We start from the raw sequence: 26,161 nt of genomic DNA, 5'->3' as shown, positions 1-26,161 counted from the left end.
TTGGAGAGGTCCTTGTTCATAATGTTTACCTAATAATAGTAACCTTATGCATTTTGGGGTCAATATTCAAAGCCATTTAAATGGATAACTTGTGAGATATCCATTAAAATAGCTAGGTTTGAATATTTCCTTTTCTCATCCTGCTAAAATTTAGCCAGATAAGTCTGAATCCAATTAAGAATTAGCTGAATAAGAAAGGTGTGTATTGGAGGCATTCTCGGGAAGGGCACAGTTATATGAATAAATTAACCAGCTAACTTTGATATTAGGAGTTAGCCAGATAAATTTTCTCCCTAAATCTAGACATGCCCAAAGAATATAGCCAGTTAAGTGGCACATCAAGGATTAAAAAAAACAAGCTTGTGGGATTACTGGCCCCAACCTTTCTTCCTTTCTCCCTCCCACTTGAAATCCAAGTGCTCGACCCTGCTAGGCCAAGCCCTCCAGACCTCCTCCCACTTACAGTAAAATACAATCACTGCAGCCTGTGTTGAGATTGCCTTCCTCCTTCTTCCCTGCAAAATTTTAAAATAATTATAGGCTGCACGGGCCCCCAACCATCCCCCCACCCAACTCCATACCCTTCCAGATCTCCAGGTATCGCAAGGTTCTAGATCTTTCAACCGGATTGCGGAAGCAGCCTACCATGACCTGGGGTTGCTAGGAACCTATGTTGGAAGCATAGCACATATAAGGAATCATTGTAAAAGCAACAGTGCTGACCAGAATCCAAGGGAAAGAGGGAAGGACTGAGTAGGGGGGAGACGAAGAGGGCAAATGAAGATAAATCTAGTGGTGGAGAAGGTGGTGGAATAAAGTGGATTTCTCAGACCTGGAAAATGCCAACTCCAACTGGATCATCCCCAATCCAAGAGTCCTGGAAGCACCTGATTCGAGTTTATGCTTAACTGGATCATCCCCAATCCAAGAGTCCTAGAAGCACCTGATTCGAGTTTATGCTTAACTGGAGGTAGATCAGCCCATGGACTGTCACCTCAGGAATAGCCAAATCATCTTCCAGATTCCTTTTCACCTGACATAGGTCAGGCTTCATTTCTGGCAGGCTGAATGTGTGAAATCAGGAAACTTATTTTCTGTCACCATCTGCTAGTAGATGTGCATAACCCCAAGCATCTGGAGTGATCTAGCCAGATGAACAGGAGGTTTCTTTGAAAATGATAAGGTAATTGTCCTGGTATGCACATAAATTACCTCACACAAAGTTACACATGCTCTTTGCAGGGTATATCTTGTGCAGGGTAAGTTATGCGCATACTTTTTAAAAATCAACACATATGTGTATGAGTCTCAACTCTGTCCCAACTCCACTTCCAGAATACCTTTTCCCCATGTATATAAAAATGCATGTAAAATTGGGTTTTACACATGCATTTATGTGCACTAGGCCTGGGTTCTTTTAGATCAGCCAATTATGTGCAAAGAACCAGGTTGGGTTTTTTTCACATTAATGACTTTGAAAAGTACCCTTTCTGACTAGGAAGGAGGAGAGACACTTTGTCTGTCTGGGAAGCTCTAATGATTGATTTAATGGATGTAATGTTCTTTTTAAAAACAGGCTCTCTTATGTTATGAAAAGGCTCTTCCAGGCCTACACAGTTATTTCTCCAGATAAACTATCATTTACTAATTTTTTTATTTGATTTTGGTTTTTAGTATCTTGTTAGTTGGTTTTACAAGGTATGAAAGCAGTTATTTTTTGTATGCATTTACTGACCAGGAAGAAGGAAGCACATTGCCTGTCTGGAAGGCCCACCCAACCCTTTTCCTGTTTTTCTTATACAGTTTATTCCCTGGGAGAAAGATTCAGTTTTTGCACCTTTTCTCAATTGGATTATTGTTTGCCCTCTTTAATTAACTCACATAACCTACTAACCCACCATGAGTCTTTAAATCTCTTCCTTGATCCAACAAACACTTAATTTTCTTTTATGTCTACCTGATTGTACACAAATGTCAGGAGATAGACCCATCCAATTTCTGCATACTTTGGAAATTGATAATTTTTTCCATAAATATTTTCCATTAGAAGCATTTAATTAGGAAAAATAATGCAGTGGCCTGCCTTTTAAAAATAGATCCCAGCATGTTTATTATATTAATTCAAACGAAAAATCTGGTTCTGTTTTCGAAAACAAGTAATTTGAGTTTTAAACTGGGTGTAAATCAGTATTGTGCACATTTTAGATTATTTTAACTTCTAGCAACCTTATTTTTAGATGTACAGTACTATTTTGAACTGGATGGAATAGAGATGTATGCAACATTATTGCAGCCTCAAATGAGTATGTTCTTTTCAGTTAGCTGGTAATGAAATGACAGTTATACCTTTTGCCTATCTGATCTAGATTGTAAGCGCTACAGAGAAGAGTCTGTTACTTATATGTATCTAGACAGTATTGCATACACCTGGAAGCACTATGTAAATGTTTAATAGTAGCAGTAATAGTGGTTTTAATATTTAAATCAACATGCAAGGTTTATTGAGAAAGAAATTGCACCAGCCTAGTTCTTTTTGCCTTCTACTGCAGAAAAACTGGGTAGTAAGAGTTTTAAAAAGGTTCTCTGTTTTGAAAAATATATATTTTTTTTTTCTAAAGGTTGAGGTTTGCCCTACAAAACAGTCCCTATGGGACAGTATTGCAAACTTCCTATCATTTTGGACAATGATGGTAAAATATCTGTTTTTCCCACAGATTTCCAGCCTACAGAACTAAGGCCAATACTATTGCTATTTATAGCACTGACATTGGACCAAATACCTTATATTATATTCTTTTTACATATTCTTCAAGGAGGATACAATCATTGATTTACTATTGTATTTTATCTTATATTTTTAAACAATATATTTTCCAAGATTAGATTGAAACACTTTATCCAGAAATACCGTAACTTATTTCTATAATGTTATTTATCATGTTACAGTGTCCTATGTTTCTATTACCTTTCCTTAATTTGAAGCACCATTAAATCGTTTATCTTCTCTGTTAATAAAACTATGTTCAATTTCAGAACCAAAACTGCCCCCAGTCTTCGATATAGTTCTTTCGCCAGTGACAGTTGCAGAAGGACATATCCTGCAGCTCAGCTGCCATGTTCAAGGATCTCAGCCAATCAAGATCCAGTGGCTTAAGGCTGGCAAGGAAGTAAAATCCTCGGATAAATGCAGCCTGAGCTTTGTTAATGGAACAGCCAATTTGGTACTAAAAGGAGTTGCTAAGACTGATGCAGGCGAATACTTGTGCAAAGCTACTAATGTAGCTGGAAGTGAATCTTGCAAAGCCAGTGTGACTGTTCAAGGTACAGTATAGAAGAAAAAGATCACTTAATATATTCAGCTAGGTAATATCCATGTCTTGAATCAAAATCTTTGAATTAGGTTCTTGCATATATCAATGCATAGTTTGTTTTCTTAAATCAAAAAATATTACTCATAGAAATTAATTTAAAATCCCATAGTGCGCATCAATTAGGGGATGTGCGCACAAGTCAGGCTTATATGCACCGACAATTTTTTCAAAGCCTCGAGATGCATGTGCGTCTCCCACTGCACGCATATCTCACTTGGATCGATAAAGGGGCATGGTCTGGGCAGGGCGAGGGCATTTCAGAGCGTGGCTAAGAGATCTGCCTGTAAATACTTATGAGTCCAGGTAAAGTGCCATATAACTTTATTTCTGCTATGGAGGAGATGTAAATTAAAAAGAAAAAAACAGCTATCCCTGAGTGGTTTAAAGGTTATGGGGTAACTGAAAGGAGTATAAGCTTTTACATCAGGGAGGTTTCGAGGACCTAACTCTAGACTGGGCAAACTGGTGGATGAACTGGTGAAACTGGTCATGGCAGGGGATGCAAGCTGGTTATAAAATACCCTGACTTATGTGGTAGAAATCCAATTTATGCAACTAGACACATGCCCACTTAAAATTGCACGCACATGTGCGCACGGCCAGGCTATTTTATAGCATGCACCGACATGTGAATGCATATGTTTATTTTATTTTATTTATTTATTTATTTATTTAACGTTTTTCTAGACCGACATTCGTTGGGAACATCACATCAGTTTACAAGGAACATGAAATGCAGAGTATAGGCTTTACAATGAACATAAAAATAACATAAGGCGGGTTGAACTATGTAAATAATAAAAGTAATATAAGAATGAATATAAAATATAAAATATAATATGAAAAATAATATATTTACATGGCGATAAGAAGAAGAAGGTGATAAGAGGTAGAGATGTGAATCGGAACCGGAATCGGTTGCGATTCCTGGTTTGGGGTCTATAGTGAAATCTTTTCGTGCGGTCTGATCAGGTTTTTTTTTTTATCGGCTGCGCCCGAGCCAATAAACAAAAAACCCACCCTGACCCTTTAAAACATATCCTTTAGCTTTCCCGCCCTCCTGACTCCTCCCCCCAAACTTTTTAAAATTACCTGGTGGTCCAGTGGGGGTCCCGGGAGCCATCTCCCACTCTCGGGCCGTCGGCTGCCACTAATCAAAATGGCGCCGATTGCCCTTTGCCCATACCATGTGACAGGGTATCGGTGCCATTGGCCGGCCCCTGTCACATGGTAGGAGCACTGGATGGCCGGCGCCATCTTTAAAAATGGCACGTGTAAATGGTGTCTAGGTGTAAACCGCCTAGATGGATAGACCCCTACCCCTCTGTGCGGTATATAAAAACTTTTAAATAAATAAATAAAATAAATAAACCTAGCAATCTTACTTTAGAAATACTGTACACTGTAATATTGTGAACTGGATGCTAAAGTGAGAAATAGACATTATTGCAGTCTCAAATGAGGATGCTCTTCTGCTGAAAAGATAGGTTAAAAAGATGGAAGAGGGGAAAAAAAAGTGTAGAAGCTTCCTTTTCAAGTAATTTAATTCTTTTTTTTTCCTCTTTTAATGTTTAGAACAAATTGTCCCTCCATCCTTCACAAAAAAGCTACAGGACATGAAGAGTATATTAGATTCTTCAGTTGTACTGGAGTGCAGGTTTTCAGGATCACTGCCCATTTCTATATCCTGGTATCATGATGGAAATAAAATTATTAGTGGAGAAAAATATCAGACTGCTCTTATGGAAACTACTTGTTCTTTGAAAATAAATACACTTGTAGAATCAGACAGTGGAAATTATGTATGTGAAGCTACTAATGAGGCTGGATCCGATGAATGCAGCGCAGTCTTGACTGTACAAGGTCAGTGAATGTCGGAGAAATCTTTCATAATATCAATAAAACAATTTTTCTTCTGTCTTTTTCATGTTTCGATCTTTTGTCAATCTTAATTGTCAATATCAGAACTTCAAAACATTAATATTACTTTCATTGTTCTTCATTCTTTCTTCCATCTTTGTGTTTGCTCAGAACCTCCATCTTTTGTGAAGACACCTGATCCTCTAGACGTTTTACCTGGCACCACTGTAACCTTTACAAGTGTCATAAGAGGAACACCTCCTTTCAGAGTTCAATGGTTTAAAGGCAGTAGTGAACTGTTACCAGGAAGCACTTGTAATATGACATTGAAAGATTCATCTGCAGTACTAGAGTTGTACAATGTAGGTTCAGTCCAGAGTGGAGAGTACACATGCCTGGTGGTTAATGATGCTGGCAAAGATTCTTGTACAACACATCTTTTTGTTCAAGGTGGGCCTAAATAAATTGTTTTGATGTGGTTGTAGTATAATTATCAACATCTTGGGGTGTCTTTAAAATATGATGTATTTTTATATTCCTTTCTTGTTGTTCATTAGAGCCTGCAAAGTTTGTGAAGAAACTGAACAATTACAGTGTAGAGAAAGGAAAGTCCATAGTTCTTGAATGCACTTATGTTGGTAGTCCTACCATTTTTGTTACATGGAAGAAAAATGGCATTGAAATTGCACAGTCTGAAAAATGCAGAATTACTGCTACAGCAGCATCTTGCAGACTGGAAATTTATAGTGGTACAAATGATGATGTTGGAGAATACACTTGCCAGATTGAAAATGAAGCTGGAGGGGATGCTTGCCAAGCTCTTGTGTCAATATTAGGTTTGTTATCTTATTTTACATTTAATCTCAATTCTTATATCAATTTTTATTTTAAGGGTTGATCTTTGTTATTGATTGTGATCATTTGTGCTTTAGAACCACCTTACTTTGTAACTCACTTGGAACCCGTGGAAGTGACTGTTGGAGATTCTGCATCTTTGCAATGCCAAATTGAAGGAACAGCAGAGATTAGAGTGTCTTGGTACAAAGATGGTACCAAGCTAAGGGTGACTCCTGCATATAAAATTTACTTTAAAAACAATATAGCTACACTTGTTTTCAATGCAGTGGATAAAAATGACAGCGGAGAATACATCTGCAAAGCAGAAAACAATTTAGGATCTGCTTCATCAAAAACTCAGCTCACTGTTCAAGGTGAAAAATTTCTTTCACATAGTTAAGAAATGTATAGAAATATTTGTCTTTCTGTCTTCCTTAATTTATAAAAATCATATTTTATGAGTAAAAAAAATATTTAAGCAGTACAGTTCCATTGTGATAAGCTATTTTCTTTCAAACTTATTTTCATGCAGTACGTAAAGTGCCTCCTTCATTTGCAAGAAAATTGAGGGACATGCAGGAAACTGCTGGCTTGCCCATCACATTTGATTGCCGTGTAAATGGTTCTGAGCCTATTGAAACTTCATGGTATAAAGATGGTGTGCTTTTAAGAGATGACCATAATATACAAACATCATTCATTGATAATGTAGCAACTCTTCAGATTGTGCAAACTCAGATGAGCCATGCTGGACAGTACTCTTGCACGGCTTCCAATCCTATTGGAACTGCTTCTTCTAGTGCCAAGCTCACGCTCACAGGTTTGTTGGTTGCTAAACCTTTTTTAAGCCATTGTTTTGCAGACAGCAAGAGCACCTGTTGTGACAGTTCTTCTGTCTGTCCATCTCTTTGTATATACCTAAGTAAAGGTGCACATGCATGCTCTTAGTCAAGTGGCTGTGCATGCAGTCTTGCACCTGAGAGAAGAACAGGAGGTGCAGCAAGAGGTTTTGTTGCTGCCACTCCCTACCCCTTGCTATAGATTAAGTAGGGAAATGGAGTAGCAGTCCGCATCCATGTTGCCGCCGCTTCTCTCCTCCTACAGACTTGTGGGTAGGGGAGGAGTTGGGAAAGGTGCCTAGAAGAAAACGTGCTGCCCGGCACGGTTTCAGGCAGGCACTTTTAAACTCAAGGATATGATCCTTCTTTAAAATGCAGCCAATCTAAACAAAATGCCATCTCTCATATAACTATTTCTTATCTATCATACCTTACGGAAATAAGAAGATATCTATTTTATGATGTTTCTTTCAACTTCAACTTCTAGAACCAAAGACAGCTCCTTTCTTTGACATAAAGCCTATGTCAATTGATGTTCCCTTGGGACAAGCTGCTGATTTTGAGTGTCATGTAACTGGAACAGTACCAATTAAAGTCACTTGGGCAAAAGATAATAGAGAGATCCGATCTGGAGGAAACTATAAAATTACCTTTGTAGAAAACAGAGCTCACCTGAGAATTCTGAATGTGGGCAAATTAGACTCTGGTCTCTACACCTGTTATGCCAGCAATGATGTTGGAAAAGATTCTTGTACAGCAAATCTTGGAGCACAAGGTATTGATTGTCAAAATAACATTCATCTTCTTGATTTACATATTTTAATGTATGCTAAAAAAAATATGTTTCTTGATATTTTTGTCAAATTTCAAAGTAGAGTGTTTAGATTTTTATCTAAAAAGCTGAATAAAAGGAAGTTAATATATATTTAGTAAATCTAGGCACTAGATTGGAATCTTATCATTGATAGATAATGGGATGATGTGAATATATATTGTGGTATAACATCTTCTCTGAAATATTCTATTATAAGGCATATTAACTAAAGTTTTAGACCATTATACAAGCCATCCAAGAATATGGTGAGTCAAAACATGGTATGGTGAAAACAATTTAGTCAACCTCTGTTCTTAATTTTGGAGCTAATGTCAGTGCTTAATAAGAAACACAAGGATAGGCACAGAACATTAAAAATATTTTTGAATTTTCTTGTATGGACTAAAGAAAAGGTTGGGAAGACAGTGTTAGTCATCAGGAAAAAATGCATATGCCTCAGTTACAAGAGAATTATCAGTTTGACATAGTTTTGTTACTTTGAATGAAAACATCAGTCAATTAATTTCATATGACTTCAGACTATCTATGTCTGACCAATCATAGGTGGTGAAGGCAACCCTCTTCCTCACCTTTCCTCCCCCCTACCCACTATTTCTCAGCTAAAAATTAAAAAAACATTTTCTGTTCCTAAGGAGAAGACACAAGCAAATTCAAGGATTAGTGGCAATTACTTAAAATGTCAACAAATCTGAGTACCAAATGTTAAAACTAACTCATAGGAGCTTAGCTAACTAATTATAAAAAATGTTTACCAATGTGATTAGACCTATCTTGGTCATCAGCATATTACATACTTTAACCACTCCGGTCTAGCAAACTGCCATGAATTAGAGTAAATTTATTTTCTTATAATGTTATTGTGTAATCTTTTGTTCAAGCTCCTGATAAGGTTCTCTGATATACTCTTCCAAGCTGGTCAGAACTCATTTTTTTCTCAGAACATTCATGGTTGAGACAGCTCCTATCTTCCTAATCCTTTTCATTAATTTGTGGCCGTTTGTCATGTGCCAAATATGACTTAATAAGAAAATAACATAAGATATGCCATTCTGGGTCAAACCAAGGGTCCATGAATACCAGCATCCTTTGTCCAACAGTAGCCAGTCCAGGTCAGAAGTACCCGGCAAGTACCTAAACAATAAATAGATTGCAATCTACTATTCCTTATTGATTAATAGCAGCTAATGGACCTATCCTCTAGGAACTTATCCAAACCTTTTTTAAACTCAGTTACACTAACTGCCATAAACACATCCTCTGGCAATGAATTCCAGAGCTTAACTATGTGTTGAATGAAAAAGAATTTTCTCCGATTTGTTTTAAATGAGTTACTTGCTAACTTCGTGGAGTGCCCCCTAGTCTGTCTATTATCTGACAGAGTAAATAAACAATTTACATTAACATGTTCAAGTCCTTTCATGATTTTGTAGACCTCTATCATATCCCCCTCAGTTCTTATTCTGGTTGTACGGCTGAATCGGTTATGACACAGGCTGCAGGAACAATTGTATTAGGTGGCTCTCGTACCCAATGCCGTACTGCATAATCATATGCTGTAACACACAGATGTGTGCACAACCAGAATAAGAACGCAAAATCATTTCAAAACTGAATACGCAATTACTATTACATCAACCTTGCAGGCATGCGATAAGCCCTACTAACATCTATTGCCCTTGAGGCAGCTCTCGACCATTTTATACACACCAATCTCCGTTCTCTTCACTGCTATACAGCTAACTGGATCGGCTTCCGATTTGTTTTCTGGGTTAGGTATTTCGCCACTTAGCCAGAACCTTCTTCATCTTCTTTCCTGGTGCTTTCTTGAGCATACTCAGTAGGATCTAGAGTTTATCAGAATGATTCCTGAGGTGAAGAAGAAAGTCATGCAATTTGTTCATTCAGGCATCATGTAATCCAGGTCCACATTGATTAACAAAGAATGAGAGCTCCTATTTTTAAAATGATTTCACCCATTGTGTGCCCAATCCCTAATTCTTTTGGAAAGAATATCTGATGATTTAGATTTTATAATAGAACAAAATTCTTTAAACTTCTTGGCTTAGCACACATTGTCCCTGATGTTTATGACAAATTATGCAAATCATACCAAAATATGCTGTCAGTTTTTAAAGTACTATTTTCTAAAATCTTAACTATGCTCCTGTGAAAAAATATTCTGTGGAAAGCAGGGCCCTAAATAGCCAAAGCTGCTTTGAAAAAAGTATCACTTCCAAAACAAAACCCAGCTTAATAGGAGCCATCAAGTAATTAACTTCATAAATCTTACTTTTGCTGAGAGGGAAAGAGTGTATTACATCTTACATGTTGGGTTTATTTTTTAACACGTAACAAAGGAGAGAGGAGAATGAGCTCACTCAGTACATCTTAACACACAAGCGTTTTACATAAACTGTTTTACTCAAAGTGACTAACTAGACAAATGACAATATCATACGATGTTTATGCTCAAACAGTGTAATCTGCAGCCTCTCACCGCGCAATGGGTCACAGGCTGTAGTAAGCTCACAGAGCTTAATTTTTTGTAATCATTTACCGTCATTTGTCCACCCACTACCTTTATTTAAACCATTTCATTAACTATCTAAAGAATTTTTTATTAGTGATTTTTAATTAGAACAGAACGTTCTTCTAAATATCAAATCCAAAAATAGAATACTTAGCCGTCAGTATTTTTCAGACCAGCCACTCCGGGCTTTGCTGTTGAATTTTAACCAACCCAACATGAATCACGTTTCAACTGAAGTGTCAGTCTTCTTCAGGGGAGATATAAATTGTCAATTCAGGCCAATATATTCTGTGTACCCCGGACCAAGTTTAAAAGTCTCTTTATTGGGATACAAAAAATGCCGCGTCAGCCATTGGGATACATTGTATTGGGATACATTGTATTGGGATACATAAAATGGTTTATTTTTTATGCATCTGATACATTTCAAGATTTTAAGTCTGCCCTAAATATTTTTTTTGTTTCAGTAATACAAATAATTCTGTCATATTGTGCAAAAGTCTATATTTTATTATCCATTTACACAGCAAGGGTTCATTTTTTGTTTTTTCATAGAACTTCCGAGGTTTGTTAAGAAGTTAGAAGCTTCCAGAATTGTGAAACAGGGTGATTCAACTGAGTTCCAATGCAAAATCAGCGGATCTCCAGAAATCAAAACCGTGTGGTACAAAAATGAGAGTGAAATTCGAGCCAGTGAAAAGTACAGAATGTCATTTGTTGATCTGGTGGCCGTGCTTGAAATTATCAATGCTACCGTTGAAGACAGTGGAGATTACACCTGTGAAGCACATAACCGTGCTGGCAGAGCAAGCTCTAGCATCGCTTTAAAAGTACAAGGTCAGAGTTATTTCATAATTCTTCTAGTACTGTGCAAACCTTTGCTGCAGAAGGTTGTTTAAAAACCTTAAGTGGAAGTGCATACTGCCTTTGAAAATTATAACAAATGTATCATACTTAGGGGTCAATTTTAAAAGCGCGCGGCTGTCCATATGCACGCGATTCCTGGCACATGCACCTGGATGTGCCGATTTTATAACATGCACGCGTTGGCATGCAATTGGCCTACTCCCCTTACCTAATCTTTCTCCCTCTTTTCCTCGCCTCCCTGACCCCTAACCCCTTCCTATCTACTTACTTTTAATTTTTTTTCATTACTTACTGCTTCTCTGGAGCAGAAGTAATCTGCGCGCAAAAGCCAACTGCTGGCGCGTGCTTCCCCGGGACATAGAACTTAACCAGAAATGATGGCGAAGCATGAATAGGCAAGGATGCCAATTAGTGCTGATTATTATGGTGCTTTTTAAAATCATAATCATGTGCAGATATGTCCACTGGGAAATGGATGGATACTACCAACAAATTTTGTATAGTCCATTAAGGTACTGTTTCTCAACCCATTCCTCGGGACACATCTAACCAGTCAGATTTTCAGCATATCCACAATGATATGATCTCATGCATATTCATTGTGGATATGCTGAAAACCTGACTGGCTAGGTGTGCCCTGAGGACATGGTTGAGAACCCCTGCTTTAAGGACTTAAGGCCGGATTTTAAAACCCGGTGCGTGTTTATCCCGGGGTTTTAAAATGCCACTGTCCCAGGGAAATCGCATGAGCAAAACATAAGTTAAAAAAATGGGGGGGGGGGGGGCTAGGATAAGGATAGGGGGAGGGTAGGATAGGGGAAGGGGAAGGGAGGTGAGGGTAGGGGATAAGGAAGTTCCCTCCCTGTCTGTTCCTTAACTGGAACAGACTGGAATGGAACTGGGGAAGCCTGAGGATGCGTCACCGCGTGAATTTTCTAAATTATACCCCCCCCCCCTTGTGCACAACAAACTGTAATTTTATAACATGCACGCGCCAGCACACGCATGTCATAAAATCACGCGTCCATGTGCATGCGCACTGGGTAGCGCGTGCACATGGATGTGCACTTTTTAAAAATCTACCCCCTAATTTTCAAAGCGACTTATGCACGTTAAGTCCTGTTTTATGTGCATAAGTGCTGTTTTGAAAATCTTTTAGGGGGTTGTGCATGTAAAAGTAAGTAAACTCATACTTTTAGTTTTTGAAAGTATGAGCATAAATGTATATGCAGAAAGTTACACCTGCATAGGAACATACCGGAATACTACTGCAAGTTTTAAAGCAAACATGTGCATATGTCCACTTTAACAATTTATGGTAAAGTCTTCAGGCTATTATAAAATCACCTCTGAAAGGTTTTCAGATGACAGTGACTGCTGGCCATTGCCATCTTGAAGTAGATTTAGGATAACTTAGAGAAAAAAGGCTCCGTCTCCCTGTACTAGTTATGTTATGTCAACATTATATTACCCTTTCCTTTCCTTTTTATTAATATTTTTTATAAATGTAAATATCTTGTTTTATAGAGCCTCCTGTTTTTATAAGAAAACCACAGCCCGTAGAGGTTTTGAAAGGCACCGATGTCAGCCTCGAATGTGAACTTCTGGGCACTCCTCCATTTCAAGTTTCATGGCAAAAAGATAGGAAAGAACTTAGAAGTAGCAAGAAATACAAGATTATCTCTGAAAACCTCCTTGCCAGTATTCACATTCTCAGTGTTAATACTTCAGACATTGGCGAATATCATTGTAAGGTGACGAATGATGTGGGAACTGATACTTGTACTGGCTTGGTTAAGTTAAAAGGTAAATATATTTTATATTCTGTTCATCCTAAAATTCTTAGTACTATTGTATACTTATATACAACTTATGTTTTTGATGCCATCTTTTTCTTCATCAGAACCACCAAGATTTGTGAAGAAAATAAGTAATCTTTCAGCTATGATTGGAGAACCAGCTGAATTGGAAGCTACAATTGAAGGCACCCAGCCAATTTCCGTACTGTGGCTAAAAGACAAAGAAATAATAAGAGAAAGTGAAAATATCAGCATGTCACATGTAGGAAAAGTTGTAACTTTGCAGTTTGCAGAAACAGAACCAGCAAATGCTGGAAAATATACCTGTCAGATCAAGAATGATGCTGGAGCACAGGAATGCTTTGCCACTTTTTCAGTATTAGGTTGGTAGCAAGCTAAAAATACGTTATATCTTATAGCACTCTGGTTGTAAGATCTTATGTAAAAGAAAGTTATATATTGCATTTCATTTCAGAACCTGCAATAATTGTCGAGTCAGCAGAACCCACCAGAGTTTCTGTGGGAGAATCTTGCACCTTGGAGTGCACAGTAGCAGGATCTCCAGAACTTACAACTAGATGGTTTAAGGATGGAACGCAATTGAAAAGTGACCAAAAATACAAAATTAGCTTCTTCAACAAACTATCTTCACTAAAAATACTCTCTTGTGAAAAGGGAGACAGAGGGGAATATACATTTGAAGTGAGCAACAATGTCGGTAAAAGCAGCTGCACGGTCACAGTTGACGTTTCAGGTTAGTTTGTTCATTTCTATTCACTGTACTTTAGAAATACTGTACTATTTACAATATGAACTGGATAGAACAGAGAGGTATGGAGCATTATTGCAGCCTCAAATATGGATGCTGATACAATTGATAAATGATACAATTATACCTTCTGATGGAAAGATAGAAGAGTTGGTTAAAAAGATGGAGGAAGAAGAAGGGTCAAAGCTCCCCTTTGAAACAATGTATTTGTTCTTTTTCTTTTTTGCTGTTTAGATCGAATTATTCCTCCAGCTTTCACAAGGAAACTGAAGGACGTGAATGGTATCCTACATTCTTCCATTTTATTAGAGTGCAAGGTTTCAGGATCACCACCCATTTCGATTTCTTGGTATCATGACGGAAAGAAAATCGTTAGTGGAGAAAAATATCAGGCCACTTTTGCAGACAATACTTGTTCTTTAAAAATAAATTCACTTCTGGCATCAGACAGTGGAAATTACATATGTGAAGCTACAAATGTAGCTGGATCTGATCAATGCAGCGCAGAGTTATCTGTAAAAGGTTAGTAGTACAAATGTTGAAAATATTCAAAATACTTATAGACTTAATTACTATTATCTTTATAAACAAATCTAATAATTATCTCTATTATATCTTGCATAAAAACAATTGTGTATAATTACTGTAGTAATCTGCAAAGCTGAAATATACAGAATATTCTCTTTTTATCTTTTTTTTGTGTGCTCAGAACCTCCCTCTTTTGTGAAGACTCCTGATCCTTTAGAAGTTTTACCTGGCACCACTGTAACCTTTACAAGTGTCATAAGAGGGTCTCCTCCATTCAAGGTTAACTGGTTTAAAGACAGCAGCGTACTAGTACCAGGAAAGGCCTGCAATATCACACTGAAAGATTCACATGCAGTATTGGAGCTGTATGATGTAGATGTTTCCCAGGGTGGGGAATATTCTTGTGAAGTACATAATGATGCAGGCAAAGATTCTTGTACAACACATCTTTTTGTTAAAGGTTTGTCCACTTAATATTTTACCTTCTTACCGTACATCTCATTGTTTTTAATGATTCCAGTAATACAACCCATTTTATGTCTTTATTGTAGAGCCAGCAGCGTTTGTTAAGAAATTGAATGATTACAGCATCGAGGCAGGAAAGTCCATAATTCTAGAATGCACATACGTTGGTACCCCTCCAATTTCAGTCACATGGCAGAAGAATGGCATAGAAATCACTCAGTCAGAAAAATGTAGCATAACCACTACAGAAAGATCTTGCATACTGGAAATTTTCAGTAATACAAAAGATGATGAAGGAGAATACACTTGTCAAGTTCAGAATGAGGTTGGACAGGATGCTTGCCAAGCTCTGGTATCAATATTAGGTATGTCACTCTACTATTCTTTATTCATCTTTTTGTGTATCTTTATTTAATGTTTTAATTCACTCACTGTAATCATTTGTCCTTTAGAACCACCTTATTTTGTTAAGCACCTGGAACCTGTGGTGGTGAAAGTTGGTGATTCTGCATCTTTACAATGCCAAGTTGATGGGACACCAGAAATTAAAGTTTCTTGGTATAAAGGAGATACCAAATTAAGACCCACTGCTGCATATAAAATGCACTTCAAGAATAATATTGCTTCCCTGGTTTTTAACCAGGTGACTGTAAATGACATTGGAGCATATTCCTGCAAAGCAGACAACAGCATTGGAGAGGCTTCCACAGTTGCTCGTCTCACTGTTCAAGGTGATCATTTTATTTTACATATATTATGGGTTATTCTTTATTTTTTTTTATTTTGATTGTTTTTTAAAATTGTTGTTTGTTATGTAAGTTTTTCTTCTTTCTTATCCCCACACACTTATAACTGGAAATTGTTCTTGATGGAATGAAGGATATCACTTTCTACTGAATGTAATCAACCCTAATCATTTTGACAATTTAATTTTATATAGTGGAGACATTTGCAGAGATTGTAGTAGGTCCATTTCTTTATATATATTTGTATTGTCTCCATTACTTGCTTTACTGCTATTATAATAATTGCTGTAGTTCAAATAAGTAACAGGAAATCTTTTAAGAAGATCAGCTCTGCTCTAGTGCCAGTGGTGGAAGTACAGGTTCCCAGGGGCCTTGCTCTTTTGCTTCTACCAGTTGTAGTTGTATAGTCTCCTGAGTGTTGTGATCGGCTTTTTCTGGCAAAAGTAGGTCAGGCTCCCGAAGACTGTGATCAGCCCTGATTATTACATTAGCAGTGGTGCATGCTCTCATTGACCATGATTGGCCCAGTTCTTCTCCTTCTTCCACCAGTGGCCGTACAGGCTCCTGAGGGCAGTGGTTGGCCCCTTCTCCTCCTTTGCCTGGCAGTGGTGGTGCAGGTTCCCGGGAGCTGCAATGAGTCTAGCTCCTCCTTCCAACAGTGGTGGTGATGTGTCTCCAGGGTCCACATTCACCCCCATGCTCTTCTTCCTAGCATATATCAAAGGGTCTGAGCAACAGCAACACAACAGAATTTCCTCAGCACTTAGCAATTAGCAAGCATGTTCTACATCTCCCCATGTGCTTTCTCCCAAAGGTTGTTTTTTTTTTTACAACTCTGATTCAGAGAGCCAGTTAAGAACAGGAGAAAGGGTAAAGAAGATGATGATAACTCTCCTGTTTTTGTACCTGATCTGATGAAGCCACTCTGTACTTTAATGAGAGCAGATAGATAATACCTTGGTATATATTTGTGTATTTTAGCATCCAAGGCATTCTATGGTGATGGTCCTTGTGATTGGTATTCCTTCTGTTAGGTCAAGGACTCAGGGCTTCTCCATTTTAAGAGCACCTTGAATTTCAGTGCTAGATGGTTAAACATCTTGCCACTTAGCCAGGCATTCCTTCATCTTCTATCTTGGTGCTGATATTAGAAAAGCTTTCTTGAGTGTACTCAGTTTGATCTAAAGCTTATCAAAATGATCCCTAGGGTAAAAAAGAAAGCAATGCTAATAAGATAACGAGCTGTAGCAAATTGTACTTCCAGGCATTTTGTAATCCTGGACTACATTCATTACAAAAGAATGAGAGCCTAATGGTTAAATAGTTTCTCCCATACTCTGTCCAATCTCTAATTCATTTGTAAAGGATATTTGATGTTGACTTAGTTTTGATGATAGAATTAAATTGTTTGAACTTCTTAAGAACATAAGAACATAAGAAATTGCCATGCTGGGTCAGACCAAGGGTCCATCAAGCCCAGCATCCTGTTTCCAACAGAGGCCAAACCAGACCACAAGAACCTGGCAATTACCCAAACACTAAGTAGATCCCATGCTACTGATGCAATTAATAGCAGTAGCTATTCCCTAAGTAAACTTGATTAATAGCCGTTAATGGACTTCTCCTCCAAGAACTTATCCAAACATTTTTTGAACCCAGCTACACTAACTGCAGTAACCACATCCTCTGGCAACAAATTCCAGAGCTTTATTGTGCATTGAGTGAAAAAGAATTTTCTCCGATTAGTCTTAAATGTGCTACTTGCTAACTTCATGGAATGCCCCCTAGTCCTTCTATTATTCGAAAGTGTAAATAACCGATTCACATCTACTCATTCAAGACCTCTCAGGATCTTAAAGACCTCTATCATATCCCCCCTCAGCCTTCTCTTCTCCAAGCTGAACAGCCCTAACCTCTTCAGCCTTTCCTTATAGGGGAGCTGTTCTATCCCTTTTATCATTTTGGTTGCCCTTCTCTGTACCTTCTCCATTGCAACTATCTCTTTTTATGAGCTGCGATGATCAGAATTGTACACAGTATTCAATGTGCGGTCTCACCATGGAGCAATATAGAGACATTATGACATTTTTTGTTTTATTAACCATTCCCTTCCTAATAATTCCTAACATTCTGTTTGCTTTTTTGACTGCTGCAGCACTTTGAGCTGACGATTTTAAAGTACTATCCACGATGATGCCTAGATCTTTTTCCTGGGTGGTAGCTCCTAATATGGAACCTAACATCATGTAACTACAGCAAGGGTTATTTCTCCCTATATGCAACACCTTGCACTTGTCCACATTAAATTTTATCTGCCATTTGGATGCCCAATCTTCCAGTCTTGCAAGGTCCTCCTGTAATGTATCACAATCCGCTTGTGATTTAACTACTCTGAATAATTTTGTATCATCCGCAATTTTGATAACCTCACTCATCATATTCTTTTCCAGATCATTTATACATACATTGAAAAGCACCGGTCCAAGTACAGATCCCTGAGGCACTCCACTGTTTACCCTTTTCCACTGAGAAAATTGACCATTTAATTCTACTCTCTGTTTCCTGTCTTTTAACCAGTTTGTAATCCATGAAAGGACATCGCCTCCTATCCCATGACTTTTTAGTTTTCTTAGAAGCCTCTCATGAGGGAATTTGTCAAATGCCTTCTGAAAATCCAAATACACTACATCTACCAGTTCACCTTCATTTTCCCCTTATGTTTATAGCAAATTATACAAACTATACCAAAATGTGCTGGCCATGCAAATACAATTTTGAAGGTACTATTTTCTAAAATCTTTACTCTTTTTCTGTAGAAAAAAATATTTGCAAAGCAGAGCCCTAAGTATTCAATACTAGTTTGCATAGAATATATCACTTCCAAAGAAACATCTTACCAGAAACCACCAATTAATTCTTTTCCTTCATTAGTCTTGTTTTTGAAGAGAGGGGCAGAAGGATGTAATTCCATAAGTTCTAAGGTTTTTTTTAATATGACTGTCTGAAACACTTCCAGATTTTCAGTCTGCATTGCATGTTTTTTAATGTTTAAGTAATTCAAATAATTCTATCATACTACACTTCCATATTTTATTATTCATTTTCATTGCATGGGCTTTTTTGTTTCACAGAACCTCCGAAGTTTGTTAAGAAGTTAGAAGCTTCCAGAGTTGTAAAACAGGGTGATTCAACTGAGTTCCAATGCAAAATAAGCGGATCTCCAGAAATTAGAGCTGTATGGTACAAAAATGAGAGTGAAATTCGAGCCAGTGAAAAGTACAGAATGTCATTTGTTGACTTGGTGGCCGTGCTTGAAATTATGAATGCTACCATTGAAGACAGTGGATATTACACCTGTGAAGCACATAACAATGCTGGTAGTGCAAACTCTAGCATTGCTTTAAAAGTAAAAGGTCAGAACTAAGCCGCAATAATTTTTATTCTTATTTTTCTAGTATCTTGCAAGCTTTTGTCACTGTAAACTTCTTTATTTACCCTAAAGTGAAAGGGATGGACCCAAAAAGCAAAGCAGAAGCCGATCCAGTTGGCTGTGTAGCAGTGAAGAAAATGAGAATCGGATGGTAAAAAGAAGCCCTTTATTAATTTTATTTGGGCATTGTTTAATAAAGGGCTTCTTTTTACCATCCGATTCTCATTTTCCTCCCTAAAGTGAAAGGACATGCTGTCTTTTGAACATTATAGTAAATTTATCATTCTTAATCTGTGATTTAAGCACTTAACACTGATTCATTTATTTTTTATTTAAATTTCTTATTTATTGCTGATGAGTATTCTTTTATTTAGATATTTATATGGTACCATAAATTAGGCCAGTGATTCTCAACTGGTGTGTCGCAACACACTAGTGTGTCACCAAGCACCGGCAGGTGTGTCACGTGCTACCCGCAGCCAGTGGGGCGAAGATCAGAGCGCTGGTCGCCTCAGGAGACCAGGCCAGCAGAGCCCGAAGATCGGAGTGCACCCGCCACCACCAGAGACCAGGCCGGCGGGGCCCAAAGATGTGAGTGCTGCCACCGTCGCCACTGGAGACCAGGCCGGCAGGGGCCGAAGATTGGAGCACAGTGCCGCCGCCAGAGACCAGGCCGGTGGGGGCCGAAGATTGGAGCACAGCGCTGCCGCCAGAGAATAGGTCGGCAGGGGCTGAAGATCAGAGCACAGTGCTGCACCGGAGACCAGGCTGGCGGGGGCCGAAGACTGGAGCGCTACCACTACCGCCAGAGACCAGGCCGGTGGGGGCCAGTATGTGTGTGGTGTGTATTTAGAACAGGGATGCTGCTTGTGTGTGTGTGGTGTGTATGTGAGGGGGAGGGTGCTTCAGTTTGTGCGGTATGACAGTGAGAGAGAGCATGTGTGTGTGATTGAAAGCCTGTGTGTGAGAGAGAGAGAGCACATGTGTGTGATTGAAAGCCTGTATGTAAGTAAGAGAGAGACTGGTCAGAGAGGTGAGGTGTGAATGTGTGAGAATGACTGATCAGGGAGGTGATTGATGTGTGTCAGAGACAAAAAAGTGGTCCCGAGGGTGTGATTGGTGTGTGTATGTGTGTGTGTGAGAGCAAGACAGAGACTGGTTGTGGTACCTAAGGAAGAGGACCATGAGGACAGCTTCAGTAGCTACTGCTGCTTCTGGTCTGGTCTGCCAGGGAAAGGACTAGGAGAACTGCTGGTAAGGGTAAGTAAAGGTGGCTTTTTAAGCTCATTTTTCTTGATTGACTGTCATTTTAATTATTGTGTATTATGGGATGTGTCTGCTGTTTTGAAATATTTTATTGGTGTTTGGAGAATTTTTAAGATTTTTTAAGAGTTTGTAATTGTTAGAAGTTGTTCTGTTCATCAGCTCTTTTGAAACATTTATTCATATAGTTTTACAACTAGAAAACAACGTGGTGATCTATAAGCAGCTTGGCTTTTTCTGTTTTCCTAATGGGAGATGTATTGGTGTTTAGGGCCTGATTTAATATTTGTAGTGTTGCCTTTTTATAGTAGGGTTGTTCCATTTGAGTGTATCCAAAAAAGAGCTGGAGCAATCCCACACAAAATGAAAAATGTAAAAAAAGGGAAATACAGGATAACTTAAGTATATGGGTGCCAAAAAATAGTTATATCACATTTGTTAAAGTTTTTAAATTTTAAATTTTCTTTAGAAATCCTTGTTAATGTTAATGCCGCATCAGCAAGCCTGTCGGCGTGTTTCTGCAATTAAGTCAGAGACTGCCCGGTCTATTCAATCATTTGCGGCTTAGATGGTGTAATTGATACCTCCTCACAATTTTAGAAAAACTTTTTTTTTAAAGCATTAAATATTTCAATGGAGGAAAACTTAGATATTTGAATGTCCAAAAACCTTATCCAAAATAGCTCGACAACAGCCGAAGTTTCACGTTACCCGCTTCATCAGGAGCCTAAATACAGTGTTTTATAATTAAATGTTCATTTTAACCTCCTTTTATATTCCAACCTTCAAAAAAAGTACACAAATTAATAACTTTCGAAAACTTAGCTCATTCAATTTATTTTATTTATTTAGAAACTTTTATATACCAGTATTAGTGGGGACATCATACCGGTTTACATTTGAACAAAAAGGCTTGAAAATACATGTTAACAGGGGAAGCGAACTGGGAGGGGGATAACAAGGAGCAGCGAGGAAAGAAAGATTAACATAACAGGAACAAGCATAAGTTAACAGAATAATTAGTTCCTTAATATAAGGAGGTTGTGATCACCATGAGGCGGTGCAGGGATGGGGTAGGGGGGGATCAAGATGGCACAATGTGGTTGAATCCTTACTTGGGATGGTATGTCTCCCACTTATTTTTCAAGAAACACGCCGACAGGCTTGCTGATGCAGCATTAATATTAACAAGGATTTCTAAAGAAAATTAAAAATTAAAAATTAAAAACTTTAAGAAATGTGATATAACTATTTTTTGGTACCCATATACTGAAGTTATCCTGCATTTCCCTTTTTTACGTTTGCCATTTGAGTGTATGCCATAATACAGGTGTAACTTTGTGCGGGTTAGTGTGTGTGCATTATTGCAGATCCTGGTACTATGTTAGGTGCTATTTCTGTTTCCATTTCTCCAGGTTTGCACTGCATGCAGAGTGGCTGTTTTGAGTTTCCATTCCAGTTTCTGTCTCCATATTTATAATTTGTGGTCTTTCTGTACTTGGTGAAGGTTGATTTTGTGTGTGTGACCATGATGAGGTATTTAACTAGCATGTAGGCTAGTAAAATACCTCACCTTATTTGTTGTGTTTTCTCAATAGGACATGCATTGGTGGTGAACTGCTGTCTTTTTATAAGTAGGGCTATTGCACCTGGTAGTAGAGGGAGTTTGTGTTGCTGTTATTGAGATAACACCAGAATATATTTTTTGTTTGGTGAGTTGTATAGGGAATGTTCTAGTTCTGCTTTATAACCATTGCTGAGGAGTGGGGGTGGAGTTCCTCTGGATGCAAAGTGTACATTTACATTTAGCCTTTTGACAGTCATGTGTTTGGTGTGTCACGTATGTGCGAACTATCGGTGTGTCCCGACAGAAAAAAGGTTGAGAACCACTGAATTAGGCTGCCATGGATAAGTTTGAACGATACAAAGATAATGGAAAACAAATTATGATAAATAAGGTGAACTCAGCTGGGGATAAGGAAGCAGTAGAGAAGCAATATTCACAGCCCCAGGTATGGAAGACGTTGTAGTCATCACTTAAGAATGATTCCTAGTGACTAGATTCAGTCCCCATGATTCCATGTTTCCAAAGGGAGCCTTGGTATATTGTCCCAGGCTAAGGACTTTCACTGTAATGACCAGATTAAGTACATTGAGGGGGAAGGCATAAAAGAGATTATAAAATAAGGGAAAATTCTCCAGACCATTGTAAATGAAAGCTTTTGGTACCAACACTGGTTCAAATTGAATTGGTAGACCAAAGAAGAATGAAGAAGCTATCAGGTCAAAAACAAAATGGTGACCTTATCAGACAATAATGTTAATTAGTGCTCATTATGATGGCATTTGTTTTTTTTGGTTTTTTTTTTTTAATGATTATCATGTGCATCCATGTCCACTGGGAATGGGATTGACACAACCAACTCATTTTCTACAGAACTTTAAAAGGCTTTTAGCTTGTAGGGGATTTGCACTGACAACCTACTGAAAGAAGACTCAGTGTCCCTATGCCAATCTAGGGATGTGAATCGTTTTTTGATGATTTAAAATATCGTCCGATATTTTTTAAATCGTCAAAAATCGTTAAAGAGTGCGATACAATAGAAATTCCCCCGATTTATCGTGAAAAAATTGTTAATCGGGATAGTGTCCACTAAAGGGAGTCATTTGGGGGGAGGGTGGGAAAACCGGCACACCAAATCAACCCCTAAACCCACCCCGACCCTTTAAAACTAATCCCTTACCTTCCCCCACCCTCCCAAAGCCCCCCAAAACTTTTTACATGTTGGTCCAGTGGAAGCCCTGGGACTGATCACCCACTCTCGGGCTGTCGGCTGCCACTCATAAAAATGGCGCCAATGGCCCGATAAAAAAAAAACCCCACCCGACCCATTAAAAGCGCCCCCTTAGCTTCCCCCACCCTCCTGATCCCCCCAAAACATTTTAAAATTACCTGGTGGTCCAGTGGTGGTCCCGGGAGTGATCTCCCGTTCTCGGGCCGTCGGCTGCCTCTAATAAAAATGGCGCCGATAGCCCTTTGCCCTTACCATGTGACAGGGTATCCGTGCCATTGTCCGGCCCCTGTCACATGGTAGGAGCACTGGATGGCCGGCACCATTTTTAAAGATCCGAACGGGAGGTCGCTCCCGGGACTTCTGCTAGATCACCAGGTATTTGTAAAAAGTTTTAGGGGGGTTTGGGAGGGTGGGGGAAGCTAAGGGGTCAATTTTAAAGGGTTGGGGTGGGTTGTTTTTTTTATCTGCTTGGGCCTCACTAAAAAAAATTAGCGATGTGAATTGGAATCGGAACCGATTCCGATTCACAACTCTACCGATCAGATTTTTTTCTCCCTCCAGCCGAACCCGATTGTTAAAACGATCGGGCACACGATTCACATCCCTATGCCAATCCTGTGAAACATATCAATGTTTGGAGTTGCATCACTATTGCATTAGAGTCTTACCTCTTTTGTTAAACTTTTATTGATATGTTTTTTAATAAATTGCCATGTCTTATTTTATAGAACCTCCTGTTATCATCAAAAAACCAAAGCCAGTAGAGGCTTTGAAAGGTACCGATGTTAGCCTTGAATGTGAGCTTCTTGGCACACCGCCTTTTAAAGTTTCATGGCAAAAAGATAGAAAAGAACTTAGAAGTACCAAGAAATACAAGATTATCTCTGAAAACCTCCTTGCCAGTATTCACATTCTCAATGTTGATACTTCAGACGTTGGTGAATATCAGTGTAAAGTGGAAAATGATGTTGGAAGTGACACTTGCTCTGGATCCGTTAAGTTAACAGGTTAGTATACTATATCTTCTCTTTATCCTAAAATTCTTAACACTATTGTATTCTTAATTGAAGTGTGACCTCATGTTTTTTCTTCATCAGGCCCACCAAGATTTGTGAGGAAAATTAGTAATCTCACTGCCATGGCTGGAGAACCAGCTGAGTTGCAAGCTACAATCGAAGGCACCCAACCAATTTCTGTTCTGTGGCTGAAAGACGAAGAGATAATCAGAGAAAGTGAAAATATCGAAATGTCACATGTAGGAAATGTTGTAACTCTGCAGATTGCAGAAACAGAACCAGCAAATGCAGGAAAATATACCTGTCAGATCAAGAATGATGCTGGAGCACAGGAATGCTTTGCCACATTGTCAGTATTAGGTTGGTAGCAAGCAAAAAAATCCTTTTATCTTCTAGTATTCTATATGTAAAATCTCATATAAAATTTCCACAGTATGTTTTGCTATCATATATTTTAGTACTTTATTTAAAGATATATTCCATTTCATTTCAGAACCTGCAATAATTGTCGAGTCAGCAGAACCCACCAGAGTTTCTGTGGGAGAATCTTGCACCTTGGAATGCACAGTAGCAGGATCTCCAGAACTTACAACTAGATGGTTTAAGGATGGCAAGCAACTGAAAAGTGACCAAAAATACAAAATTAGCTTCTTCAATAAAGTGTCTTCACTAAAAATACTCTCTTCTGAAAGGCGAGATAGAGGGGAGTATACTTTTGAAGTGAACAACAATGTTGGTAAAAGCAGCTGCACTGTCACAGTTGACGTTTTAGGTTAGTTTTGTTAACTTCTATTCATCTATTTATAATGTGATCTGGATGGAACAGCAAGATATGAGGTTATTCTTTTTAGTTGATAAATGGTAAAATTATGCCTTCTGCTGAAAAGATTCCAGGGATGATTACATAGATGGAGATGCAAAAAAAAAAAAAAAAAAAAGGTAAAAGCCTTTTTTGAAACAGTTTATTTGTTCTTTTTCTGTTTTGGTGTTTAGATCGCATTATTGCACCATCTTTCACAAGAAAACTAAAGGACATGAATGGTATACTACATTCTTCCATTTTACTGGAGTGCAAGGTTTCAGGATCACCACCCATTTCGATTTCTTGGTATCATGACGGAAATAAAATTGTTAGTGGAGAAAAATATCAGGCCACTTTTGCAGACAATACTTGTTCTTTGAAAGTCGATTCACTTCTAGCATCAGACAGTGGAAATTACATATGTGAAGCTACTAATGTAGCTGGATCTGATGAATGCAGCGCGGAGTTATCTGTAAAAGGTTAGTAGCACAAAGGTTAAAAATATTTAAAATAATGTACCATAGATTTAATTACTATTTCCTTAATAGCCAAATCCAAGTATTACTTTTATTATATCTTGCATAAAACAATGTCTGTATATAAATATTGTAGAAATCTGCAAAGCTGAGTTATACAGATAAATCCTCTTTATCTTTCTTTTGTGTGCTCAGAACCTCCATCTTTTGTGCAGACTCCTGATCCTTTAGAAGTTTTACCTGGCACCACTGTAACCTTTACAAGTGTCATAAGAGGGTCTCCTCCATTCAAGGTTAACTGGTTTAAAGACAGCAGCGTACTAGTACCAGGAAAGGCCTGCAGTATCACACTGAAAGATTCACATGCAGTATTGGAGCTGTATAATGTAGATGTTTCCCAGGGTGGGGAATATTCTTGTGAAGTACATAATGATGCAGGCAAAGATTCTTGTACAACACATCTTTTTGTTAAAGGTTTGTCCACATAATTTTTCTTTTTACTGTACATCTTGTTTTTGTTGATTCCAATAACATAACACAACCTCTGTTTTTGTGTTTTTTTTTACTGTAGAGCCCGCAGCATTTGTGAAGAAACTGACTGATTACAGCGTCGAGGCAGGAAAGTCCATAGTTATGGAATGCACATATGTTGGTACCCCTGCAATTTTAGTCACATGGCAGAAGAATGGCATAGAAATCACTCAGTCAGAAAAATGTAGCATAACCACTACAGAAAAATCTTGCATACTGGAAATCTTCAGTAATACAAAAGATGATGAAGGAGAATACATTTGTGAAGTTCAGAATGAGTTTGGACAGGATTCTTGCCAAGCTCTGGTATCCATATTAGGTATGTCACCATACTATTCTTTATTCATCTTTCTGAGTTTCTTAACTATTATAATGTTTTAATTCACTCACTGTAATCATTTG

The 26,161-nt window shown here is 38.2% G+C and overlaps 1 protein-coding gene across 1 annotated transcript in view; it reads left to right on the top strand.

The window, feature by feature from the left end:
* TTN (titin) overlaps nucleotides 1-26,161 on the top strand; it is a 509,207-nt gene that overhangs the window by 173,054 nt on the left and 309,992 nt on the right. Inside the window, 22 exon segments of the mRNA XM_029605898.1 lie at nucleotides 3,034-3,321; nucleotides 4,947-5,234; nucleotides 5,403-5,681; nucleotides 5,789-6,067; nucleotides 6,164-6,442; nucleotides 6,601-6,888; nucleotides 7,395-7,682; nucleotides 10,828-11,109; nucleotides 12,667-12,945; nucleotides 13,043-13,321; nucleotides 13,414-13,692; nucleotides 13,942-14,229; nucleotides 14,417-14,695; nucleotides 14,787-15,065; nucleotides 15,153-15,431; nucleotides 18,578-18,859; nucleotides 23,663-23,941; nucleotides 24,032-24,310; nucleotides 24,444-24,722; nucleotides 24,944-25,231; nucleotides 25,424-25,702; nucleotides 25,800-26,078. Coding sequence (XP_029461758.1) covers nucleotides 3,034-3,321; nucleotides 4,947-5,234; nucleotides 5,403-5,681; nucleotides 5,789-6,067; nucleotides 6,164-6,442; nucleotides 6,601-6,888; nucleotides 7,395-7,682; nucleotides 10,828-11,109; nucleotides 12,667-12,945; nucleotides 13,043-13,321; nucleotides 13,414-13,692; nucleotides 13,942-14,229; nucleotides 14,417-14,695; nucleotides 14,787-15,065; nucleotides 15,153-15,431; nucleotides 18,578-18,859; nucleotides 23,663-23,941; nucleotides 24,032-24,310; nucleotides 24,444-24,722; nucleotides 24,944-25,231; nucleotides 25,424-25,702; nucleotides 25,800-26,078 — 6,198 coding nt within the window.

Source organism: Rhinatrema bivittatum, chromosome 6 (genome assembly GCF_901001135.1).
Source record: "Rhinatrema bivittatum chromosome 6, aRhiBiv1.1, whole genome shotgun sequence".
Classification (NCBI taxonomy): domain Eukaryota; kingdom Metazoa; phylum Chordata; class Amphibia; order Gymnophiona; family Rhinatrematidae; genus Rhinatrema; species Rhinatrema bivittatum.
The sequence above is the reverse complement of the archived record's forward strand: the minus strand, read 5'-3'. Positions and strand labels throughout refer to the sequence as shown.